Source organism: Agelaius tricolor, unplaced genomic scaffold (genome assembly GCF_023055355.1).
Source record: "Agelaius tricolor isolate 1412-34295 unplaced genomic scaffold, bAgeTri1.0.p SCAF_7, whole genome shotgun sequence".
Lineage (NCBI taxonomy): Eukaryota > Metazoa > Chordata > Aves > Passeriformes > Icteridae > Agelaius > Agelaius tricolor.
Window position 1 is genome coordinate 20,066,561 of NW_027269267.1, and position 24,631 is coordinate 20,091,191.

At 38.8% G+C, this 24,631-nt stretch overlaps 1 protein-coding gene across 5 annotated transcripts in view; it reads left to right on the forward strand.

The window, feature by feature from the left end:
- Nucleotides 1-24,631, forward strand: part of ARHGAP6 (Rho GTPase activating protein 6) — a 319,683-nt gene that overhangs the window by 274,070 nt on the left and 20,982 nt on the right. For all 5 annotated transcript variants that reach the window (XM_071430546.1, XM_071430550.1, XM_071430547.1 and 2 more), the window contains 4 exons: nt 3,835-3,906; nt 13,150-13,406; nt 17,928-18,123; nt 21,119-21,174. In XM_071430546.1, coding sequence (XP_071286647.1) covers nt 3,835-3,906; nt 13,150-13,406; nt 17,928-18,123; nt 21,119-21,174 — 581 coding nt within the window. The remainder of the gene's footprint in view (nt 1-3,834; nt 3,907-13,149; nt 13,407-17,927; nt 18,124-21,118; nt 21,175-24,631) is intronic.

Genomic DNA, 24,631 nt, shown 5'->3' on the forward strand with positions numbered 1-24,631 from the left:
AAAAAAATTGTGCTAGTGATGACACTGCAGGTGAATTTCAACTCTAACCCAAAATATTTAAGTTTTGATAACCTCAGAAGTCAGACTGTTCAATTCTTGTAAAAGGTATGTAGATCAGTACAAATAATCTTGTATTCTGTAGGCTGTGTGGTTCACTGGCAGAGTCCTAAAGAGATGACCTAATTTTTCAAATAGAAAAGTCTTTTTGGCACTAACTGAACCTGGAAGTGCTCACCACTTTGGAAAAACAGGTCACGTAGCAATTTAATGTGCACTCAGGAGTTTGATTCTAGACTCTTGATCTTTAAATATTCATTGTGCTAGTTTTAATAAAGAAATGCCTAGGGAGTGATGTATGCATTACAGTGAAAAATGCAGCAAACATATAAATTAGTAAGTACTGTACAGATCAAGTCCATTTCTGACAAACAAGCTGATCTGCACAGCTGTCTGCACAGGTGTCCTTCAGGAAAACAGAATGGGTTAGCAAAGTTAAAAAACCTCAGCCTCCTTCACTGTGACAGTTGTCATTTGAGTGCTTCTCTAGTCTTGCTGATGTTCTTAAGTGGAACCTGTTGAAGGAGCAGTGTATTGTTGATCTACAGAAAGAAGACATAAATTGAGAATTTATTGACACAAAAGGCTGGATAACAGCCCAACAGCTTTTACCACTTTATGTGGTTTAGACTTTTCCAAAGTGGAAATTAAAAGTAGTGATCCATCCATACCTAATAGCACTTCAGACTGATACAATGCTATTTTGCAGAAGTATTGCTAATTAATTAAAAACCATGCAGTAGGTACTAAGAGTGGGTAATGATGCTTTGCCTGTTTCTCAGTAATGTTTTGAATATTAATTATATTTTCAAAACCACACTGCAGCTAATAAATACTAAGCATTATTATTGTGAATGGGATTCATTTAATATGTAAAACTGCTGGTGATGCATAAGTCTTTAAACACATTATGAATATTTCAGCAATGTTCCTGCCTGATGTGCCCTGTATTAACGTAATTTGAAAACATTTATATGTACAGCATATGGACTTTAATTTATCATGTCTTTTGCTGGGGAGGATGAAAACTTGAACTGACCTCAGACCTCTTGGCAGATCTTCTGAGGTTTAGCTTTTACTGAGATTTTCTCAGCCTTATTTTTATATGCAACTCTTTTACTCTTGCTGTGGGATGAACTGTAAATTTAAATGAGCATAGCAAAACACTGCATTTTACATCAAATTTTGATTCCTTCTCTCATTTTTTTTTATGTCTCAGTATATCAATAAATGGGTTTTTGGAGAATATGACTCCAAAGAAATATAAATCATCTATCAAAAAGAGTCTGTGAAGCAGTAATTTGAATTTAGAACATGGAAAATAATTTGAAAATCGTTTTATAGGTATAAAGCCAGAACACAGTGGGTAGCAGGGAACCTTATAAAAACAAGCTGTACTGTCAGGTGTATGTAAGCAGGCTACCAACTATTCACTTTGCCAAGAGGCGAAAGAATTTCTCTTAAAAACGCAATCTTAACAACAGGAAATGTCAGAGGGTGTGAAAAATCTGGGCTTTTCATCAATCAGAGTATGACTTTGAATTATAGCCTTGTCATGTGGCTACAAAAAAAGGAGAAAATCTAATCATAGACCACATCAGGCAATGAATTACTGCCATTATACTGCTGAACTCTCGCAGTATCAGGGTACCTTATCCATCTAGTCAGCCTTATTTCAGAGAGATGAATTCTCACCAGAGCAGGTGTGGGAAAGGGGAGTTAATATAACCCATAACCAACACTTGGCAATTGTACCTTGAGACAGGAACCAAATATCTGAGTTGTGGGTGCTGGGAGCCCTTCCATCCAGAGGGCTGATGGTATCCTGAGGTGCATCAGGAAGAGCTTTGCCAGCAGATCAAGGGAGGTGATCCTGCCCCTCTTCTCACCCTCACTGAGGCCACATCCAGAGTGCCGTGTCCACTTGTGGGCTCCTCAGCACAAGAGAAACAATCTGCTACTGGCAAGGGTTCCAGCAAATGCCTACAAAGATGATGAGGGGTCTGGAGCATCTCTCTTGTGAGGAGACACTGAGGGACCTGGGCCTGTTTAGGCTTGAGAAGACTGAGAGGAGATGTCATCAGTCCATATAAATATCTCAAAGATGGGTGCCAAGAGGATGGCGCCAGACTTTTTGCAGTGGTGCCCAGCAACAGGACAAAGAGCAATGGCCACAAACTAAAACACAAGAATTTTCATCTCAACGTGACAAAGAACTTCTTTACACTGAGGAGGTCAGAGCACTGAAGCAGGTTGCCCAGGGAGGTTGTGGATTCTCCCTCTCTGGTGACATTCCAACCCCACCTGGACAAATTCCCGTGTCACCTGCTCCAGGTGATCCTGCTCTGTGGGGGGATGGTTGGACTGGATGATCTCCTAGGAAGGGGCTAGAGTGCCTTCCAACCCTAACCATTCTGTGATATCCTGGAAATTACTGCAGAGTGCAAATGGAGTCAGTTCAACCACCATTACAAAAAGAAAAAAAGAAATGTTACTTTTAAAATAAAAGGATATTAATTGGCTATAAAAAAGTCAGAAATTGTTGAGCAGTCTATCGGGTAATGATCTGGACTTGATTTTCAGAAGGATTTGAGGGACAAGTATGGAGAAATAGCTTGTGTTCTCTCATTACCTCAAACTGCAAAGATGAGAGCTCATTACAGAGGTCCACTTCACTCCTTTGTGGTATGTTCCTTGCTATAAAAGACTTAAGACTTACTTAAGACACTGGCTTACACAACTAGGAAAATGTGTTGAGACACATTACTTGGTGTGACTCTCTTGCCCTAAAAGTGAAATGGATATGGTGTGCTTATTTTTGAGTTTTTACCATAATACAAAACCAGTAAGGGAAAAGGTACTTGTTCATTAAAGTTTATCTAGAGCAGTGTCTATGGTAGACTCTTTATATTACTTTAGAAATTAAAAAATTCCAAAGGTACAAGTTAAAGCAGGCCCCTGACTTAATCCCTGGTATTTGTTGAGACCTAATAAATAAAATTCTGTTTTGTTGACTTTTCATTACAAAAGATGCTGCTGAAGGAAATAATGATAGTCAACCTTTTGATAGAATTGTTTCAAGAACCAACCTGCCTCTGATATTGCTTAAAACCACTGGTCCTTAATACCTAGGTGAAAACTTGGACAATATGTCGATTGTCAGAACAAAAACTTTTCTGAGGCTCTAATCCACCTGAACCTATCTGGACATGCTGTAGTCAAGTGCCAGCTCCCAACATGAGTTCAGCTCAGATGGGTCATGTGAAGGTGGTCAGCTATCACCCAACTGGTATGGCTGGTATGCAGTGTTTATCCTGGAGGTTAGCAATCCTCCCTTTCCAAATCCTACCTTTAGTTCCACATCTGAATCACAGCCTTGTGACCATAGATGAAGGCTATTCTTTAGGATAAGCCATAAAGCTTTTAGGTTTATGGTGCTTTGCTATCAAGAGCATCCAGCAAAACACCTCCATTGTTAACTCTTCAGTGACCATGCACGCATGTGTAAATGTGCCCAGCAGCATGCTGGGGGTACATTTGTGTTCCCCAGTTCAGCCTCAGTGTTTGGGTGAGCAAAGCCACACTCCTTTGAGCCAGAGGACTGTGACAGTCCCCAGCTTTTGTGAAATGTGCCTCACACCCTTCCTGATCCCCAGTGCTGTGACCATCTGACTCCATGTTCCTACAGCTTGTGCAGCAGTTTCCTCAGGGTTACTTCTCTTCACTTACTTCCTTTTTTGTTTTCTTTCTTTTTTTTTTTTTTTTTGCCTCTTACAGATGGACAAAAGAGGAAGAAGTCATTAAGAAAGAAACTGGACTCTTTGGGAAAAGAGAAGAACAGAGACAAAGGTAAAAATGAGTACATAGTTGATGATCAGGTCTTAGTTTTGCATATGAGATTTCTTTAGTCTGATAAATACTTCTTGAAGTAGAATGTTGTTGAGCTGATATGCTGTCTAGGTATTTATTTTCAGCCTAAAAAATATGTTTTATGTTTTCTGTTTGACTTTAGTGTAAGTCAGAACTCTTCAACTGAAAGGTTTTGGTTTTGATATGGTTTTGTTGGTTTTGTTTGGTTTTTTTTTCCTGAGGAAAAAAGGAAGACTTAAAGGACTGTGTCTTTTCTCCAATTTTCTTTCTACCCACTTTCACCATCCAGTGCAGAATGTAGTCTGTATAACATGATCCAGTTCTTTACCTGCGTTTGTACTCTCAATTTACAAAGCACGTAAACCCAGCACTGCCCAAGCAAGTCTGTTGGTATGCTTTTCTTTCTTTAACCTTAGGAAAATAACCATTGTTTAAAATATATAAATGCTTCAGTGCTACTGATCAGTTGGATTTTAATAAGCTCCACGTGACACGGATTTACGGATATGGCTGCACTCTTTTGTTTGGACACTAATCAGCTTTATGGGCTGGGCCCTAATCCAGGGCCTGAAGTTGACCTGTAATTCAGAGCCATTTGAACCAAGTCTGAATACTGAGATGCTGGAAAGTGCCTGTGAAATCGCATGTAGGAAATTGTGCATCTAATTTTGTGTTCATTTCTGGAAAAATGGTTATAAAACTCAGTATTGATATCCCAGTTTCACAAACATCATCTCAAATCCAGGAATTTGTGACAGACGAAGTGACCTGGTTACTCTCAGGTCCTCACTTTAAGTCTAGTTTAGCAGAAGAATGGAACTTTGAAATTCCACTGTAAAAATTAACATCCCCATTTTGAAATTAGTTTACAGAGTTGTCAAGAAGTTATTCTTTTCATTTTAATATGTTTAATGAGTTAAAATACATGATTATTATTTTCTTGATTTAAAATTGGTTTTGGAAAATATTTGTATTAATCTTTCTAAAATGGAATGTGCCCTGACACGTTGGTTTGGTACATCCAGTGGCTTCTTGTATTATTACATTGCCAGTACCAAACTTTAAATTTTTTACAAGAATTACTTGATAGGTGACTGAAGCCACGTGCAGGAGGAGTCATTAAGGAAGAGATTTAATGATTTTGTAGCCACCTTTTTGCATTGCCCTATTAATTCATTACATTTGGTTTACATGGTAATTAGTCATTGCTATGTTTTTTTCTGTAGTTGTTGATACAGATAAGAGTGTAAAGCAGCATAATTCTGTGCAAAACCTGCTCTGCTCTTCAGTGTGTTTGCCAGATATTGATCTTCACAGGGTCTGTGAGGTGCTCTTCTACATCAGAAAAGGCTAACCACATCCTGCGTTTTAAAATGTTTTGTCTCTCACAAATTTTTGGTGTACTGAGAGCTTTCATCTTTCCTTCCTTAGGGGTACCATGACTTTGGTAGTCTCTGTTGAAAGTTTATTTTTAGAAATTTGAGAGTTAAAATACATTCTGGCTTTTTTCCTCACATTTTTTTCATTACCGTAGCAGATTTTAAAAATGATAAAGTGCTTTGATAATTCATCAAAGCCAGAATTTTGCTGTGTCACCCAAACTTGGTCAATCCTTGCAGTTGCACTTTCAGAGCTCCAGCAATGCTCTTTGGTGCCTTGAGAAGTGAGTGTGTCCTTTTGGTGATGGATACAAATCCTTAACCCAGAGTTGGTCTTTATTCCAAATTCTCTGTTGCCAAAGATCTTTCAAACAACATTTTTTTCTTATATTGCCTTGCATTCTGTTTTATTTCCTTAGCCATGGAAGCTGTGGTTTATTTCAGCTGACCATGGTTTATTTCAGCTGACCTTTGTTTCTAATAATTACACAGCTGCACCAGTTGAGCACTTCAAGATAATATTATTTTCTGCTATTGAATTTCTGTTCAGGGGTTTTCTTTTGTCTCTACCTTGCATGGTAACATTTATACTCCATTCATATACTCCTCAAACCTTAGTAGGTTTACTTGATTTTTATTCTGAATAGTTTTCTGAGTGCACTTTGCCTTTTAGGGCTCACTAGTTGCCACTAAAGATCAGCACTTTGTACTTATTCATCATTGTTTAAATTTATCTACTTCCTGGTTTTCAGCCTTGCTCATACTATCTGGTTACTTATACCAAGCATTTTTAGAAATCACTATGCTGATTCTCCTAATTTTAATTCCTTTTTTCTTATTATTATTTGAAATTCAGATGTTTCAAACATACTGCTTTTATCCTTTTTCTATCCCATCTGCTTTTATCCTTTTTCTTCCATCTCTCACTGTCTTATTCTGAGTTATAGAAGCCTTACATGCACTCTCCACTTATAAAGTATTATAGGAGCTTCTATAAAATAATATAAAATATTATAGGACCCTCTGAGAGGAAAATATCCCAGCACTTTTCAAAAAGGAGAATCTGTATTTCTCTCCTTTAGGAAAAACGTGGGTTGGTGAATAAAAGTCCAGGAAATTGGAAAGAGTCACATTCTGAACAGGTTGTGTTAGCAGAGTGAAAAGAAAGGCATATCTACTCTTACTAATTGCCAACAGCAAATGTTAGGCAAAAATAGCCCAAATAGCAGCATATGGTGTCTTACTTGTCAGGTTTTCTGGCCATGCTTGGTCTTTGTGTACTTTTCTCTGTCCTTCTGAGTTATTAAGGATAATCTGCCATTCAGGTGCTTGCTGAGCAGAGTTTTAATGCATGATAGGAGAGGGAATGAACAACCAGGAGTGCTGGTTTGTGCCAGGGGGGCCATCAGCCTGGCACAGTGCTTGAAGGGTGGCTGTTTTCCTGTGGGAAGCAGCAGCACCAGCATCTCCTCCAGCCTCAGGAGTCAGGGGGGGACAGTGTTGCCCAGCTTTCAGCTGATGAGTTAGCTCAGGAAAGAAAAATCTAGGGCCTTGTGCTGCTGGACTCCATGAGGATGAGCCTGCTATGCTCACACCAGAACTGAGCCCCACCACCTTCCCTGAATAGTAGCCTCCATGTCACCTGGAGTCAGAGTTAACCTCCCTTGACATGCCTTTCACAGCAGGCTTGTTCTGTAGAGAGGGTATCTTCCATTTCTGGGCAGCTGCTCCAAGACAAACGCTCCTCACTGTGAGCATGGGTGTGCTACACAAAAGGCTGGGAGCACACACCCACCCAGGCAGGTCTCTAGTGCTCATACCTGAATGGAAAGCCTTCCTTCTGTTTATTTTGGGGGGTTTGTGGTGGGTTTTTTTAGTAACTAGTCAAGCTGCACCGTTGTGAGAAGAAAACAAGAGCGGGCCGCAGGATATCGGAGGGGGAGCAGGGAAGCTGATCACCAGACACTTCATACAGAGGTGATGCAGCTGCCTTAGTCCAGACTTCATTTCCATCCCTTCAGCATCACCTTTGTAAACACAGTTGCAATTGGGGGAGTAAATAATCCCAAACATTTTGTGTTTTTTCTGTCTCAGCCTGGAAGCCCCCACACACCCGGACAAGTGGCTCAGGGGACCATGTTGTTGGTTCTGCCCAGAGTGTGGGCCACATGAAAATCTCCTTTTGTAAAGACAGACTCCTGAAGGTTAATCCTGACAGTCATGCAGCACCATGTGATCGTGTGTGTGGGTTGCAATCAAAGATAGCAGGGATGGGCCTGGCACAGGAGGCCACAGAGGTGGAAAGAAAGGGCCACCATGCTGCTTTCCAGGGATGCACGATGGAGGCCTCGCTGCAGCTCTTGCCTGGCAAAGCCTCTCCTTTAGCACTGACATGCACTGAACTGCTCCATGGTGTAGGTTCCTGGGGTTGCTCTCTCTGGAGATGTGCCACATCTCTCCAATTTGTGCCCAAGACTGTTCTTCGCCACCCGCTCCACCAGGCATCTATGCTTAAAAAGCATAACCAAAAGGAATGGTGCTCATTTTTTCTAGGACTGTTTGGAGATTTAATAACTTGTATTTTAGGACTCAGTCCAATCTGTGGAATTTTTACTGTCTAAGCTTCACATTTTATTTAGATGGATCAGTCGACCTGTCTGTTAAGTGAGAGTTTCAGCAACTTGTCAACTTCTGAAGGCCAATAAAGACACCACAGTGGAATTTAATGCATATTAAATGAGTTTCATATATCTTTGTCCTTTTTTATATCTGTCAACATCTCATTAAAAGTGGAGAAATTGTAAAAGAAATGTTTTTTCAATTGTTATTACATCTCTGAGTAATTCACCAAAGCAGGATATAGCAAACTTGCTGGATGTAAACAGACTAAACAGGAGAGCAGCACTCCACCCAGACATTTAAGCAATATTTTCAGCTTCTATCCTTCAAGTGTTTTTGCTTTACCCGGCCTCTTTGTTATTAATGGCCATCATGACCCTCAATCCTACTGTCTACAGATGTCTCCAAACATTGCCTTTGGCTGCTGACAAACACTACTCAGGCTGAAGGAGCAGTAACATGTCTGTGCTGCTTGGAAATAAGACATTCTCAGGATGCTGTCTGCTGGCAGCTGGATATTGTTCCCTTATGAATTCAGTGCTAATTTTTAAGGCAGCGGAAGCAGAGTCTTTTTGCCATCCCTTTCCAGTGATGTGGGTGTCAGTGTAAGCAGGCCTCCTTTCAGAGTACACACAGGCATTCCTGAGAGGGATGCCTCCCAGAAATTACTTGCTCTAGAAGATTTTATCAGTAAACCAAGTTTGTTTTGCCTTGGTTCCAGAAAACCCTACAGGTTAACAAAGAGACCTGCTGAGAATTTATAATCACTTGTTATGTGATTGCTTGAGTAACTGAGAATCATCCCTTTTGCTGATGCTTCTGCATGGGATGTAAATACTTGACAGGTTCATCTCTGGGGCCTTAGCACAGCTGCTGTGTATGCAGGACTTCATGAGAAAAGGCCTTCCTGGTAAATCTGTGGTATATGCAAATCCAGCAGATGTCCAGTTTTTCTTTAGTTCAAAATTCTTGAAAATGTCTTTTGTGTTTACGTCCTATTCATGCTCAGTAAATTAAGATATTAATTAATGTTTGCATTTGTTCTCAGTAATTCAGCCTATCGTGGTGTCTTATGTGCCTGGGCACAGCCTAAGGAGGGAGCTGAATAAATGAAGTTTGTTTTTTATTGTAGTTTATCAGAAATTGGTTTTTTTAAAAGCCTTTCCACCAACCTCTATAAAACCATGCCTCTATAAAAACACTTTGAATATGATTCTCATGCTCTCTGAGCATAAAAAAGAGGGGTTTTAATCAACATTGTGTCATATTTTATACTGAAGTCAAGTAAAGTACCAAATAATGTCTTTAATTTTTTGTAAAAACATCCCAGACCTCCTCCCAGAAAAAAACATATGTAATTGGGAGGGCCTTGTATTACTCCTTGAAGATCAGTGAGCTGTGAGTAGCTGAAGAAGAGATTTTCAGCCACAGAACTGATGCTGGAAACATTGTCTTACGTCAAATCTCCTGGAGTCAGTGCAGGTTTTGAAGAACCTTCAGATGGAAGGAGTTTTACAGTTCCCATTATGGACTGAGGTTTCTGTTTTCCTTGTTTTCTGCTTCAATCACTGTCTCTACTGATCTGAAATAATTGATTTCAGTTAGCAAAACAGAGTTACCCTGTCTGCTAGCTGGGGAGATTGACTTAAAGACCCCATTTAAATATCCCTTTAAAAGCTTGTTATTCTCTGATCTCTATTCCTGTTATTTAAATAGATATGGTACAAGCACCTTAGTAAATCTTGGTCACAGATTTTAGCAACCCAAAACCAGCATTTATGATGTACTTAAGAAATAACTCCAAATGCTAAGGACCCTAACCATAGTTACTTTTCACTTTATTAGTATTGAAAGACTCATTAGAATCTACAATATAGATCTCACTGGCTCTAATAGATCAGTAGGATGGTCTGGATGGATATGTTCTGTGGGATGGAAAGCAGTTTTCACCTGCTGAATCTTCAGAGAAATATTTTAAACTATGTTTGGACAGGGTGACATGAGGTCAGGTAAGCTATAACCATGTGGGTCAACATCCTGAATATTATAATTTGATTAGCAAAAAGGAGGATTTGGGATCACTGAAAGTCTTATTTGATCTGGCTAGGAATTTTTCTGTGATGTGCTGCTTTTTATTAGAAAATGATGATTTACCGCCAAAGAAAGATTTCTTAGGAACATATCAGTTTCAATCAAAATTTTGTTAAGAATCTTGCCTCAGCTGCAAGACTGACTTTCTGGTAAGAGAAATTATGCACTTCTCCAAAATAGTAAATTTCCTCCTTTGCCAGTAAACACTGAAAACTGGAGTGTATTAAAAGTGGTGCTGGCTAAGGATACAAGTCTGTTTCCAAGCTGATTGCCCAATCTGCCTGGTTGTTTCACATTTTTACATGATGCTTTTTGCAAAATGTCTTTTTAAGCTTCCCAGTCTCCTCACTGAATAAGTGATCAATTTTTTGTTGAGTTTACAGAGAATAACTACCTTTGTAGCTTTGGCACTCACTATGTATACAACAGACCAAGGTTTGAGCCAGTGCTTTAAGGTACATTTCTTCATGCAAATGAAACCTCTCTGACAGAGGGGATCCCCAGCACACATCTGTGAAAAGGCAGTTGGTCCTTTTACCTTTCTTGTGACACTAGAGCCTCAAACCCACACATCTTGTGATTTGAGTTAGTGCCCTTTCTCTCCCATCCAAGGGTTGCTAATTACTTCACATAAATAGCTTTTCTTTTGTAATGAATCTGAAATGTCAGAGGGGCTAACATTCACTCTAATTACCTGTCCAACCAGGAAGCTGTTGGGATTGAATGCTTCTGAAGATTGTTGTGTGGAACATGCTCCCTGCCACCACAGCCCATGGTGCAAGCACACACATTTTGCTAGGAACTTGAGGCTGCAGGCAGTCTGCAGAGGGGGGAACTGATTCTCTTAATTTCAACAAATGAGCAAAACTTTACTGGGTTTGCCAACTCTTTAATGTAATTACCACTGCCAGCCAGCACCACTGCCATCTGTATTTAGTCTGAAATTCAGCCAGTTGGTTTTCATCCAGTTCCACATCTCTGCCAGACACTGAGAAATTGAGGAAGTGGTTCATGTCCTCTGAGAAGGTCTACATCAGAGCAGCCTGGAGTAGAGGCTCATTGTCCTTTCTCTGGGCCACATTGAGCAAGAGCAATTAAAAACCTGGAATCCCACACCTGAGAGTTTCCAAGGAGGGACAACACCTACCTAAAAATCCCAGCCTTCACATACTGGAAGGAGAGGGTCATTTTAATGAACTTGTTTAATGAAGCAGTGCTGAGAGCTCATCTCCTGCTGATCTTGCCCCAGTTGATGTAGCATCAATGGCACCAGCCTGCTCTTGGGCATTACATGAGCTAAATAAATACTGCTGTCCTCTCCCAGTCTGAATCATAGGCAGCTCTGAGCCAAACCAGAGGAATATACTGTGTTGGCTTTTCTCAGGAAATAAAAAGGGCTGCTGGCAGTATAAGAAAGCACCTGGTTAGACAGCCAGAAGGGGACACATGTCGCATATGTGCGTTTCAAATTTGTCATCTTAAATGTTCATTAGGAAGATAATTCAGAACAGTCAAAAAAATAATATTAATACTGTCATAATTTTGTAGACATACTCTGCTGAGTACAGGAGGGAAAGGTCTAACTGAACTGGAACTGGCTATCCCTGCATTGCTTGATATCTGTGTGAGGATGATCTTTCTTGTCCTAAATTAAATGCAGATGGTTTTAGGTGTCATTCTACTCATAGGTCACCTCCAGAGTTGCTTGATATATGAGGCACTTCTTCCTGATTTAGTTTTGACTGGCCACAAAAGTTAACTCATATCTTAACATTTCATGCTTCTAAAGAGCAGGAATGTTTCTACCAAATCAGAACAATGGGCTGTTGTTTCTTTAGTGTGATAGACTAGTGCTGTCCTCATTCAAGATTCTTAAAATATCCTCTTTTTTTCAATGCCTTACTTAATACAAATCCAGAAACAATTTGCAAGTGTCATCAAAGATCTAGTCAGACTTAAAATCCCAGAAGGATTTTTGGCATTTACACGATTGTGGCAAAAGAGAAGTATAGTATATAAGAATTTTTCTATGTGCTTCTTTTTGTTTTTAATAATTCCTTTTTTGATGCTTAAAGAAATTTGATTTTAATCTCTGGTGCTTTATTTATGCCTGATCTGAGCAGGTCTGAAGCTGGAACCTAGTAGAAGTTGCATTCATTTTCACCAGGGTGAATAGCATCAATAGCTCTGTTTTTTTTCATTTCTTTTGAGCACAAGCCAGTTCTAGTTGGAAATCTGTCTCAGTAGTTTTGCTTCTGCTAGTCTCAGGTAGATACAAGTTGAAAATTATTGATGAGAATTTTGTTGTTGCTGACTGATTCACTGTAAAGCATTTTTCTATTTTGTAAAATATTTAAGCATTTTACTTTGAGATCTGAGATATGTGCTGGTTTTGTACATTACAGTTGTATTGATGTGAGAGGATTATGTTCTTTTTCTTAATCAAGACAAATGTGTTCTCCTATATTTCCATGTGTCCATGCTTTTTTACTGTTACAAAGGAACTTCATACTGATATACCACTATTAAACAGGTTCAATCTTACCTGTATTTAAAACAGTATAGTTCTTCTGTGAATTTAAAACTATATCCTTGAAGGCTTAGTCTGAGTGGTGAATGTACTTCAAAGCTCTCTGAACTGTAGTGAAACCCCTGCACATGCCAGGACCCCTTGACTCTGGTGCCCTACAGCATTCATGAGAAAGGAGCCTGGTGGAGGGATCTGAAACATGAGAAAGAGCTTTGGCACAGTCCAGTGAGGCTCACAGTCTCAGGATGGTTACCAGAGTTTCTGATGTCCCTGTGCACCACCATCTACATGTAACCATAAGTGCCTGAGTTCAGTTTCATTTGGTGGAAGTCAACATCCTAGCTAGATTTGATCTCAAGTGATTTTTCAAGATCCTGTGCAGAGTATCTTGCATTATGTGATTGGATATATCATTCACATACCATGGGCTACAACAATCTGGCACTGTTGTTGTTATTATTACTGAGTCCAATACTTCATTGGAATTACTACATATTTAAAAGGACTTCAGATTGTTTTTCTTAACAAAGAAAGAGTTAATTCTTTTTGTACTAAATAAATACCAGATGTTTGGTAACTATTAGGGGTTTGTTGTTGTTGCAGAATTTATTCCCCAGGCTTTTGGAATGCCTTTGTCTCAAGTGATTGCTAATGACCGGGCCTACAAGCTCAAGCAAGACTCTCAGAGAGAAGAGCAAAAAGATGTTTCAGATTTTGTGGCCTTTCTCTTGCCATTTGGAACTAAAAGACAGAACAAAGAACTTTCCAGCAGTAACTCATCTCTCAGCTCCACCTCAGAAACACCGAATGAATCCACTTCTCCTAACACACCTGAGCCAGCGCCACGAGCAAGGAGGCGTGTAAGTAGACACATCACAATGGGGTGTGTGATTGCAGGTCCAGAGGGTCTGGCTGGACCAGGACAACCCTGTTGTGTGTGTGGACTGTGGAATACTTTTTGTTCAAATAGTGGGTTTTTTCAGGTGGAAGTCAGCCTCATCAACATCAGAAAACTCTTAACTGTGGTGGAAATCTTCTTTTGCTCATGCTGGTGGGAAAAGGTCATATAGACCCTGTGAGTCCGTAATAGATCACAAAGAAACAGAGAGATTATCTAGAAGTCTTCCTGTTTGCTCCCTTTATCTACCTCCTTCTGTCTAAGTCTTTCAGATTTAACAAATTCGTTCTGTCTTTAACCTCATTCTTTCAGCAGTTTTAAAGTTGAAACCTATGTGTTTGATATTTATAGGTATATTTATCTTAATCTAGCTCTAACTTGATAATAAGTCTGACTATTAATCCCTATCCTTATATTAATAAAAATCCTCATGGTCTAGCCCAAATCATATCCTCCATGGTAAGTAAGGAGTTCTCAGACTAGATTTGTGCCAGGGTCTTTGAAGGATGTTTTTGCATGCAGGCTAGGAAGATGCCTTTGCCAGCAAAATACAGAGTGGTGGGTTTGGGTTGAATATTAATCTGCCTGTAAAATTGATCAGTTTTTAGCATATATCTGTTCCTTGTAATTAAATTTTATGCTCTGAACTTTCTAGTTCTACAGTTAGTAATTTTTTTTCTTTTGTTACCATGGAATTGAGGTTCTAGACTTTCCTGCTTTTTAATTTCATCTGCAATGGAGGGAGAAAAAAAATGCATAATAAAATACTTTGAATAAAACCCTTTTTAAGAAATCTGAGCAAGAATTGAAGTACAAGAACAGATTCTGGAAAAGAAAGTATTTTCTTAAGAATTTCACCTTCTTTCATCCATAGGCTAAAACTGTTTCATAGAAATTCTCTGTTGGGCTCTTCAAACCAGGGATTAAGAGGGGTAGTACCAGAGTAAATTGCAAATTGAGAGAAGGCAGAAGGCATGTCATGGGACTCTTTGTCTAGCTGCCAGCTGAAGCCTGAAGTGTCTATATTCTGTCTGCAAAACTGAAAGCATGATGTTTGCAGTCTTGTATACTCATTAATGCACATCTGTTGGTCTATACAAACCATATGAACAGGCATTTGTGGTCACACAAAAGTGCAAAGTTACTTGACTAAGTTAAGGGAAACCCATGAACTTCTTTCAGAGTTTGGCAGTGACAAAAAATAAAACTTTGCTGTATGTACTTGTTGGCTTCAGAACATTTTTTCATAGGAGAGAAAGAGAACTCATGTGTCCAGAGGTGACTCATCTGCTGTTCTTTTCACAAAGATTGGATGATAAGATTTCTGACATGTATTTGACCAGTGAGCAGGCAGAAGAACATGGATCCTTTGGTATGTCCACAGAGATCTATAAGGACCAAGTTCCTAGAAGCTGAGGGAGGGTTTTACATGTTTTGTGTGTTCAGATAGTTGGAGATTTTTTTGTCAATACTGGCATTGCAGCTTTCAGAGTGCAGAACTGGAGCCTTTGGTCTACAGCCATGAGGATGCAGCAGGACGTGGTTCACCCACAGAGAAATAAAAGTTAAGGCAGTGTGACATGAGGGAGCTGGCATTTTCTTTAGGGAATGAACTTACTTAATGAATTTCATGAATTTTCCATTATTTAACATTATTATCAACTCATGTCCCATATCTTGTTTGTCTCTATATTTCTGTTTATCGGTGCACTTACCCCTCTGCCCTGAGCTTACTTAGGGGATGATAAGGAAGCCTGCACTTATCTTTTATCTCTTGAGCACCATTGCACTGTTTTCAACTGACAAATGCTTACAAAAAAAAAAAAGAAAAAAATTATTTGCTAGTAAATGCAACTGATACAACCAATTTATCACAAAAATGCTGCACAGACACCTGGAGTGCAGTCCTCTTAAACTTAAACTGGAGGGATTGTTTATCATTGCACCATTCACTTCTTTGCAACTGTGTCATTCACTTTTGTGTATTTTAAACACAAAAGTGAGTCTTCAAACAATGACCTGAGATTTTCAATAGCAGTTAGAATGCTGGCTGCAGAGCTCATGGTGTGGGTGCTGTGGTTCTCTCTCCAACAGCTTCACAAAAGTCACTGTTGCTGCATTTTCTGTATAGGATTTTTGCCAGGCAGTTGGAAGTTGAGACTTTAAATTCCACTTTCCTTCATGTTTCTGTGTGCTTAGATTAAGACTTCCCCAGTGTATTTAGGTTTTGAACTCATCATGGGGGAGCAAGGACTGGCATCCATTATGTGCAAAGGTAATGGCTGGCAGATGGAACCTCATTTTCTTTAGTTGCTGGGCACTGCAGTGTGTGTGTTACTAACCTGGAGCAGTGGTGTGCAGTCTCCTCCTCCTCTGTTCCTCAGCAGTCAGGTAGGTCAGTCTGAGCCCAGACTAATAGGTCTGCCTGAGTTTCAGCTGGATTTGTAGAGTATGTTGGTAACATTTGCTTGAGCACTTTGTAAAATCAGAGCTGGCCTGAACTTGGTATTGCCAAGCCATGACTTCAGTCACTGAACTCAAGGTCACTCTTCCTAAAGCCAGCTCAGTGTGCCAGTTAATCCACAACTTTGATAAAATGCCCAAGGACCACGTTGAACTGACTGTATTTGCATCTATTTTAGGGATCTGAATCCGATTTAAGTGACTCTGATAATGATTCATGAGGTGAGGATGCCTTGCAGACAGGAAAGGACCAGTAAAGGCAGGGTATAAAGGAGGGCACCTATCACACAGGGGCTGCACTGGTGAGGGTGGGGTGAGGATTTTCAGTGCCAATTCATTTATTTGAAGTTTGGGATGCCAAACTCTTAAATAAAATCAAAATATCATTCAGTTGGAATTTTATACACATGGGTCATAGCCAGAGGTTCTTGTTTGGTCTGGAGGGGTTTTTTGTTTGTGATTTTGTTTCCTGTTGGCAGGAAATGGTAAAAGGAATCAAGCAGATGTACTTTTGAGAGACATCAGAAATACAGGTCAAAAGTTGGATTCTAAAGGATCTAGTAATTGTTTATAGTAATGTGGGTAAAAAAAATCTGAAAACTTCACTGTGTTTTATTTATATATCTACCATGAGTTACAAGAAGCAGAACTATACCTGATAAGTTAAATGGGTTTTTTTTAAGGTATTAAGAACTAGAAATTTATCAATGAGTTTGAAATCTCAGTGGACTTTTTGTGAGTTTTGCCTATGAGTTGAAAATCTTCATAAAGTTCAGCTGGCTAGGCTGATGGAACAAAATACTTTTAGAGCTTTGAATTCCCTTGTAAGCAATTCTCATTTAATTCTCAAGTTCTCATTTAATAGACATAGAGTTCTGACTAGCAGTCTATAAATTGCCTGTCAGCTTTTAACAAACTATAGTTGTCAGAAAAGTTTTGAGTAGAAATTGACATTTTCATTATTATTTCTTAGGATGACATGCTGCATCTCTGTACTGTACATTTTATGTTATGGCAAAATTTATGCTTTGTTTCAGAAAGAAAGAAAATAGTTTACAACAGATATTTTTAATAGGAATAAAACCTGACATTTTTCTTTGTGTTGATTATGATGATTATGATGATGATGATGATGATTATTATTATTAGTAATGGACCCTAGAATGTTTTTTGCCTCATAAGTTTAATTGCTTTTTGCCTCGTAAGTTTAATAAGACTTGAGAGAAATGGTAATTTTGAAATGACAGTAATCTTGTGCTTTGAAAAAAAAAGTCTTGTTTTTACAGTGTGAAAATTGAAACATGCCAGAAACCTCCAGCTGCTTGTGCTGCTTTATCCTTTACAGACTGCTTGAACTTCTGCACCTTGCTGTAATCAAAACCTGGATTTCAAAGCTTTCATTGGAATTTTAATGATTTTAAAATATTAAGATACTTGAAGTAGAATTATTTTAAAAATATTACCCCTCAACTTCTCTGATGTATCTTTATTCTGTAATAGAGTGGGATTATTTCAAACTCCACAGCTGTTTGTATTTGTGATATTAACTGTTAACTGTATGTGGTGTATGGTTGTTAATCATTTTGCATAAATTTCACTGATACAATGGTCCAAGATACAGAAAAAGTAGGCAATAAGATTTAAAAATATCTATATATCTCCATGCACATGAATATGGTACTTCTGAGGTGCACCCACAGACCATGATTCATCCTTGCCCTGCAGTATGTGCAGGCTTACATCAGTAAAAGCATGGAGTGAAGGAGTGGAAAGCATTTCAATTTTCAGTATTTTACTTTGTATTCATTATAATATGATAAGAATAACTTTCGTATCATAGCAATTTTTCCTATCCATTACACTGGTATTATAACTTCATTAATTTATAAAAATGTTGTAGCTAATGGTATTTTTATATTAGTTTGTTTAAAATGCAGGTAGGCAAAAGTCTTTGCTGGACATCCTGTGATGCTGAGATTTCCCCTGCCCTACTGATTGTTCACGTGTGTGTGTTTTACAGGGTGCAATGTCTGTGGACTCTATCACAGATCTTGATGACAATCACTCAAGATTGTTGGAGGCTCTCCAGCTCTCTTTGCCAGCAGAAGCCCAGAGCAAGAAAGAAAAGGCAAGAGATAAGAAGCTAAGCCTGAACCCTATTTACAGGCAGGTTCCCCGGCTTGTAGATAGCTGCTGCCAGCACTTGGAAAAGCATGGTAAGAATATTTTGTTTTCCCAGGAGTGGCAGATGTATTTTTACTATAATATAAATAAATGCCTATTTTGAGAAGTAAGTATATGCAAGGATGTCTTTGAAAGCTAGACATTTTCCCTCCTGTTTTGCCTCTTGCTAAAAATACTTTCTCACAAGTAATTCTGTACATGATAGCTTCCCAAACTGAAGATCTGTGCTGCGAGCTTGTAAACTGGCCCATAGAGCACAGGAATAGATCCTTTCTTGGAGGTCACCCCTCTTGTACTGGGGTGCTCAGCTCTGCAGAAACAGCTGTTCACACCCCACAGGTTTACCTGTACCTTCAGAACAAAAAGTCTGAAACGCCCAGGCAGTCTGGAGTCATGCACAGCCAGTGGATCTTAAGGTGTGAGATCTAGATTAACTATTTATACTGTAAGACTTTTGATATTTGAAGATGGGGGTTCAGAATAAGAAAGAACTCCATGGTAAATATATATTAAGCTCCAAGTAGCCTCTTCCTGTTCACTGCAAGGCTTGAAGGGTGAATACTCAGTTTGTCTCTGGCTTAATTCCTCCTGATCAGCCTCAGGCTCAGGCCTGCTCTCTCCAAAGGAAATCACAGACTCCTGCCAGCATTCTTCCTACGTGTTCATGATTGTCCAGACACAAGCCTCCCACAGCTTTACATAGTACAGAAACAGTAGTCAATCTAGCTATCTGCTCACCATCTCTGCCAGTGTATCTTAGCCTTGTAAAGTTTTTTAATGAGAATTGAAATAACTTGGCCGCAGCAAGATGGAGCTATCACATGGCCAGATAATCAACAAACCATAAAATAATGGTGATTGTAACAGCAAATGATGCTATTTGATGCTAATTTCACCAGCAAGAAATCATTTACTAACTCTGAATGAAAGGCTTTTGCAAGATGAGGGACTGCAATTTAAACAACAATGCTGAGCTTTCACAATTCATAACTGAAAACTATCTTCCTTACAAATGTATCAAGGAACATTGCAAAAGATAGTTGCTGTTAATCTTTTACAGAGATTAGATACCATGGCTGACAAGTAAGTATGGGATGATTAAATTTGAGATGAATGACTTCTATCCCTTAAAAAAAAGGTAGCTGAGTCTGGAGAACATCTGAGTCAGCCAAAGAAGCCATCCAGCTGAGCATCATTTGGATACTGTGATTTTATGTCACCTGATCATCTGTGATAGATTTTTAATCCTTTTAATGCACTTGCATAACAAAGTTCTTTTCCATATGATGCTCTTTATGGAAATATTTCCTTTACATTGAAGTTTTCTTCTAAAGGAAATTTAGTATGAGTTATTGTGCTTTGTTTGATTGCATCACAGTGCAATAATCTGATATAATCTGGGGCAAATTCTTCAATTTTAATCTGCTTTCCACAAGACAGTTATTGGCACTGAGAGAAACCTAAAAATGGTAGAAGGTGGACACTGTAGCAACATCATTCCTGATTCTGAAAATACTTGCCTATATGCATAAATCCTTTTTCAGCAACAAATCACCAGCAGTTTCTGATGACTGCTTTAAAGGATAATTCTGAGCATTATAGGACAAAAAATAGTTATGTTTTTAGACATAAGAGCACCTGTCCTTCTTCACCTTCCCTATTTTCCCTGGATTCACATCCCAGAGATATAAAGGCCTGGCTTTCTGTAGACCTGTAGTGTAGCAAAAACACTGTTGGTCTGTGTAGGAATGGGTAAGCAGCCTGCAGGTTGCCCAATGTGTGTAATCTCCATCTCAGATGATTCCCTGCCAGTATTCCTGGGTTTACTAAATGATAGTCCATCAATGTAATTTTCTATTAACCAAAGAGAAAAGATTTAAAAAGAGGTCTTATGTTGAGACTAAAAACTAAAAAGCAGAATCCTATCTGAATTTCTCTGATGAAGATCTGCAACTCCAAATATTATTCAAGGTGACACATCTCCAGCAAGCAAGTGTAGCCTAATGGCTGTCAGAAGGCATTTGTTTCACAAGGAAATTTTACACTTCCTGTATGTCAGTAGAGATTAGAGCTGCAGAGTAGCCCTTGTTAGACCATAAACTTCCAAGCTTATGGATAATTTCATCCCTTTTGCAAAACTGTGTAACCATGTAAGATTACATTATATACATGGGCCCTTCAGACTTTAAAATTTCCCCTCACATGGTCAGTGCTAAAGACCAGGTCACCTCTCAAATTTTTCAGGTCCTGTTAGTCTGCAGGATATGTCCATTTTGAGAACCATATTATAATTTTGTGTATTTGTAGTGGCTTTCTGCAGGGCAGAAAGTTTGAAGACAAGAAGGTTTGAACTGATTTCTTATGAAATAGCAGGCAACACCAATTTCCTAATCACTTTAAGTCTAAATGACACACTTCTGCACTTTGCCTTAAGTATCACAATGCTTCTTTATAGCTTTCCCTCTATATAATAGCTGTTCCTACCTTATAAACTGCACACAACTCCCTGTTGAAGTTCTTCCCTCTCACAGTCTGCCTGAGTGCCCTATTTAGGTACCTTTGAAGGAGACTCTCAACTTTGTCATGACAGGAACTTTAGAGCCAGGGAGTTGTCCCAAATACCAGCTTCATCCTGTATCCAAATACACAGCTCAGTGCCCACATATTTAGTTGTTTTACTGCCTCTTTCCTTTGATATCAGTCCTGGAAGTTCAACCTCCAAACCCTGAGCAGTGCCTCAGTCTCTGCATCCCTCTGTTCCTCATAGCAGTGGCACATCCAAAGTGGCATCACAAGAAATGTCAGAGATGCCATTTTGCAGATTAAAAGTGATCCTTAAAAACCACAATTGATGGCTTCTTAATCACATCTTGCATCAATGGTAAGTACACATTTGTGGAGAAATATGTTGCTTTTCTTTTTATTTATTCTTATAAGTACACCCATAGGTCAGAATGCTTTGTTTCAATGCAATTTTCAGGAGAAAATTAAACAATAAAATAGTGCTATGATGTGTTTCACTTGCAGGTCTCCAGACAGTAGGAATATTCAGAGTTGGAAGCTCAAAAAAGAGAGTAAGACAGGTGAGTGAATACAGATATGGCTTTCTTTCATCAGCTATAATACAAACAAATCTGATGCCTTTTGTTGTTATTTCTTTCTCATCTGTAGCATGGTGAAATTTAGGCACTTTGGGTCAGTGACTTCGCTGTTTTTTTGATGGCTCATAAAAGGCTATTTCCAGTATCTTTTACATTCTGGTGAAATCCTTGTCAGGTTCTCAGCAGGTTAACAGTCTCTGTATGTTTTGCTCTGGAAAAGTAGCACAGGGTTGGAGATCCAAATAAACTACAGTGAAGAAATTTTCCAAAGGTCACACTGCAGGGAAAAAAAAATCTTGGCTGTTCGTTTCATCTCAGAAACAGCTGAAGCTCCCAAAGTAAACTCAAACTGTAAATCTTCTTTGGAAAACTCATGGTATGAGAAAACATGCAAGTACAGAACAATCTCTTTGACCCTAAGATTGCTGCTCCTAAATATCACCTTTCTTTTACCCCTGCTAGACTTCAAGGTCAGAGCAGACCCTTCCAAGTCTTAGTCTCAGCCAAATTATGAAAAAGCAAAGATGGTGTGCAATTAGGTTCCAGATATAAAGTCAAATGTGGGTGTTAGCTCCTAGGTATACCCACCTAGACATTGCCAGAAGTTGGGAATACATGTTGAATTAGAACAGTGGAGATAGTGGTTAGAGTTTGCATGATGCATGAGGAGGGGATAAAAAGATACAGGAAAATGTCCCTCTCGGGAAGTTAAGACCAAAAACATCAAACAGAAAAAAAAGGCAACAGAAAGCTTGACTGCATCTGATCCTACAGTTTATAGTTCTTTGCAAAAAGTTGCAAAAACTTCATAGTGTAATGTTTTATCATTCTGGAAAGTAACCTTGAATAGCTAAACTGAACTGATTTTGGCTGGCAGGACAATATAGCCTACTGAATTGTAGCTCATTCTCCAGCAGTTTCTATTCCTAGGGTCACTGGTGTTACACTAGGCTAAAAAAACATCTACAGAGGCAATTTTCAGATCAACACTGAACTAGATAAAATACTGAATTTGCCTCACATTTCCATTGCAAGCTTCAATGTCAAAACGTACATAATCATTTAGGGGTGAGTACAATTGCATCATACATCTGGGGAAAAAAGCAGAGAGCTTCTATCATTCACTTGTAAACTAAGCCTTATTCTGAACATTAATGACTTTCACCACTTTTTGTTCTACATTGTTTTCAAAAGGTGAGGAAATCAAGAGACTTGGGTATCTATGTTTTTTATTACATGGACTAATTTATTGAACTAAGTAAGCTGATATATTTCATTAAACAACAAGGAAGCATCAGCTTGGCCCTTGTAGTTACAGTAATAAATGCTGTCAACATGAACACATGGGAAAGTCTTGATTCAATTAAAATTCCACTCATTTTCTGAACCGTAGAAAGCCAAACCCAGCACTCAGATTTTGGTGTGCTTTTGCAGCTGTTCATTAGTTTTTCTTGTGTAGAAAGTAAGCATATTTTGTTTTCCTTCGTTCCCCAGTTAGAAAATGTCCTGTTTCAACTGTAGTTTGTTGCAGTAAATACATAAGTAAGTAGATATATGTGCCAGAGGTGGTTTTTTTTGGTGAGCAGGAAGAGAAAACCTAGAACATGTGCATCTCTTGCAAACCTCCTCCTTCATGTTCAGTGAGGTGTAGGACAGAGATTCCCAAGCTCATGTTGACTCAGGGTGGTAGATCTGGTGCATCAGGGGGCCAGGTACCCTCTTGTGTCTGAGCATAGATGCCAAGATTGGGATGGGCAACCCTTGATGCTGGGCCTGGTGACATTGTGGCAGATTCAGCCCTGAGGATGAAGAGTGAAATAGCTGGAGCTCTGCTGTCCTATCTCCTGTTCCAGCACAAATGTCCTCATCTCTCATATCCAAGATTCAGTGGATGCTGTAGTTCACCACCTGTATCTTCCAAAGTCTGAAAGCATTCTGTGTGAATGGAATCTGAAAGACTCAAAGTTTAAATGTACAATATACAGTTCTAACAGCCATGATACCTGGGCCTGAAATGTGGCCACATCTCACCAAAGCTTCTGTGGTATTTTGCTGCTGAGGACATCTCTGTAGGTCTCCCAGGATATCAGATCACAAGTGCCGTATCCAAGTCTGTAACAGCAGTTTATGATTTAGCCAGCTATTTGGGAAGTCTGAATTCCTGATGCAGTGCTAATCTGTTTCCTCAGCTGCTTTTGGGCCATTAAGTGCAGAAACAATCTTCTGGATTGAGGTAATTTATGGTGCTCTGCAGGGATGTTCTGCATTTGTCACCAATCTGGAGAGTAGAATTAAGCTGGGAATGAAGTCCTCAAGAAGGCACTGGAAAATTTTTGACCATAAATCAAATAATATTATTAGATAAAGAATATATTCTGGTCTTCATAGTGTAATTATTCATTATTAGTGATAACTGATATTAATAATGTTAAAAGTGATCCTAATAAATTAGAATGGAGGCTGTGGTTTTTAATGAATATCTGTCACACCCATTATGAAAGCACAATCTGACCTGAAAACAAAGGATTTTCACACTGAACACACTGAAGATAGATTTGCATGTGACCAAGATTTGCCACACATTTTTACAGGCAGATATATATAGTTTGCTTGTGACTTAGCTTCTTTCCTCTCTTTGGTATGTTTGTAATATTCCTGGTGAAGAAACCTGGTACCTCAGATTTTCTTGTTTATAAGATTTAGGTGTAATCACTCTCTGAGAAGATAGGTTTTACATTGTGATACCTCATAATGTTAGCAAAGGTACAATTTTTTTCTAGGAAATAGTTTTAAAACCTCTTGACTGTTTTCAAAATGCAAAAAGAGTAAAAGGTGAAGCTGTCAGCCTGAGGAAAGTATTCTGCTCTTGCTGCTGGAAAATCCCTCCAGAAGGGCAAGCTTTTACCTTTTCATAAGGTATCTTGGATTTGGAAGAGTGTTTTCATCTGCCTTTGGGAAGTGATGATGCCTTTGAATTATACAGCATTTGTCTGAGGACCAAAGCAGGGGAAAAAATTAGCAATACTTTGTAATGATGATAGCTTGCTGTTTGTGAACTCTGTAATGATGATTACTTAATGAGCATAACTAAATTAGGAAGGCAGAACAAGGTGTGTGTGAAGGAATACTGTGAAGTCTTAGTGGACCTGTCTGCTTCCCACCTATCTTTACATACAGTCTTAAATGACAAGAGAAATATGAATTTGGATATTAATGTGATATGTAGTGTTGAAATGTAGAAAAACAAAATGTTTTTCTACAAAATCATAAATGTTACAAAATGCTATTTTAGTCTTTCTGATTCCAGGGATAATGCAGTAAGGTGATATAAGAGCCTGTCTTGTAATTTTCCTTATTCTTTCTCTTTTCTGCCTTTGCTATGCATCTTACATTTCTGCAAAAATTATACTTGGATGCATGTTTTCATACAAGAGTGTCA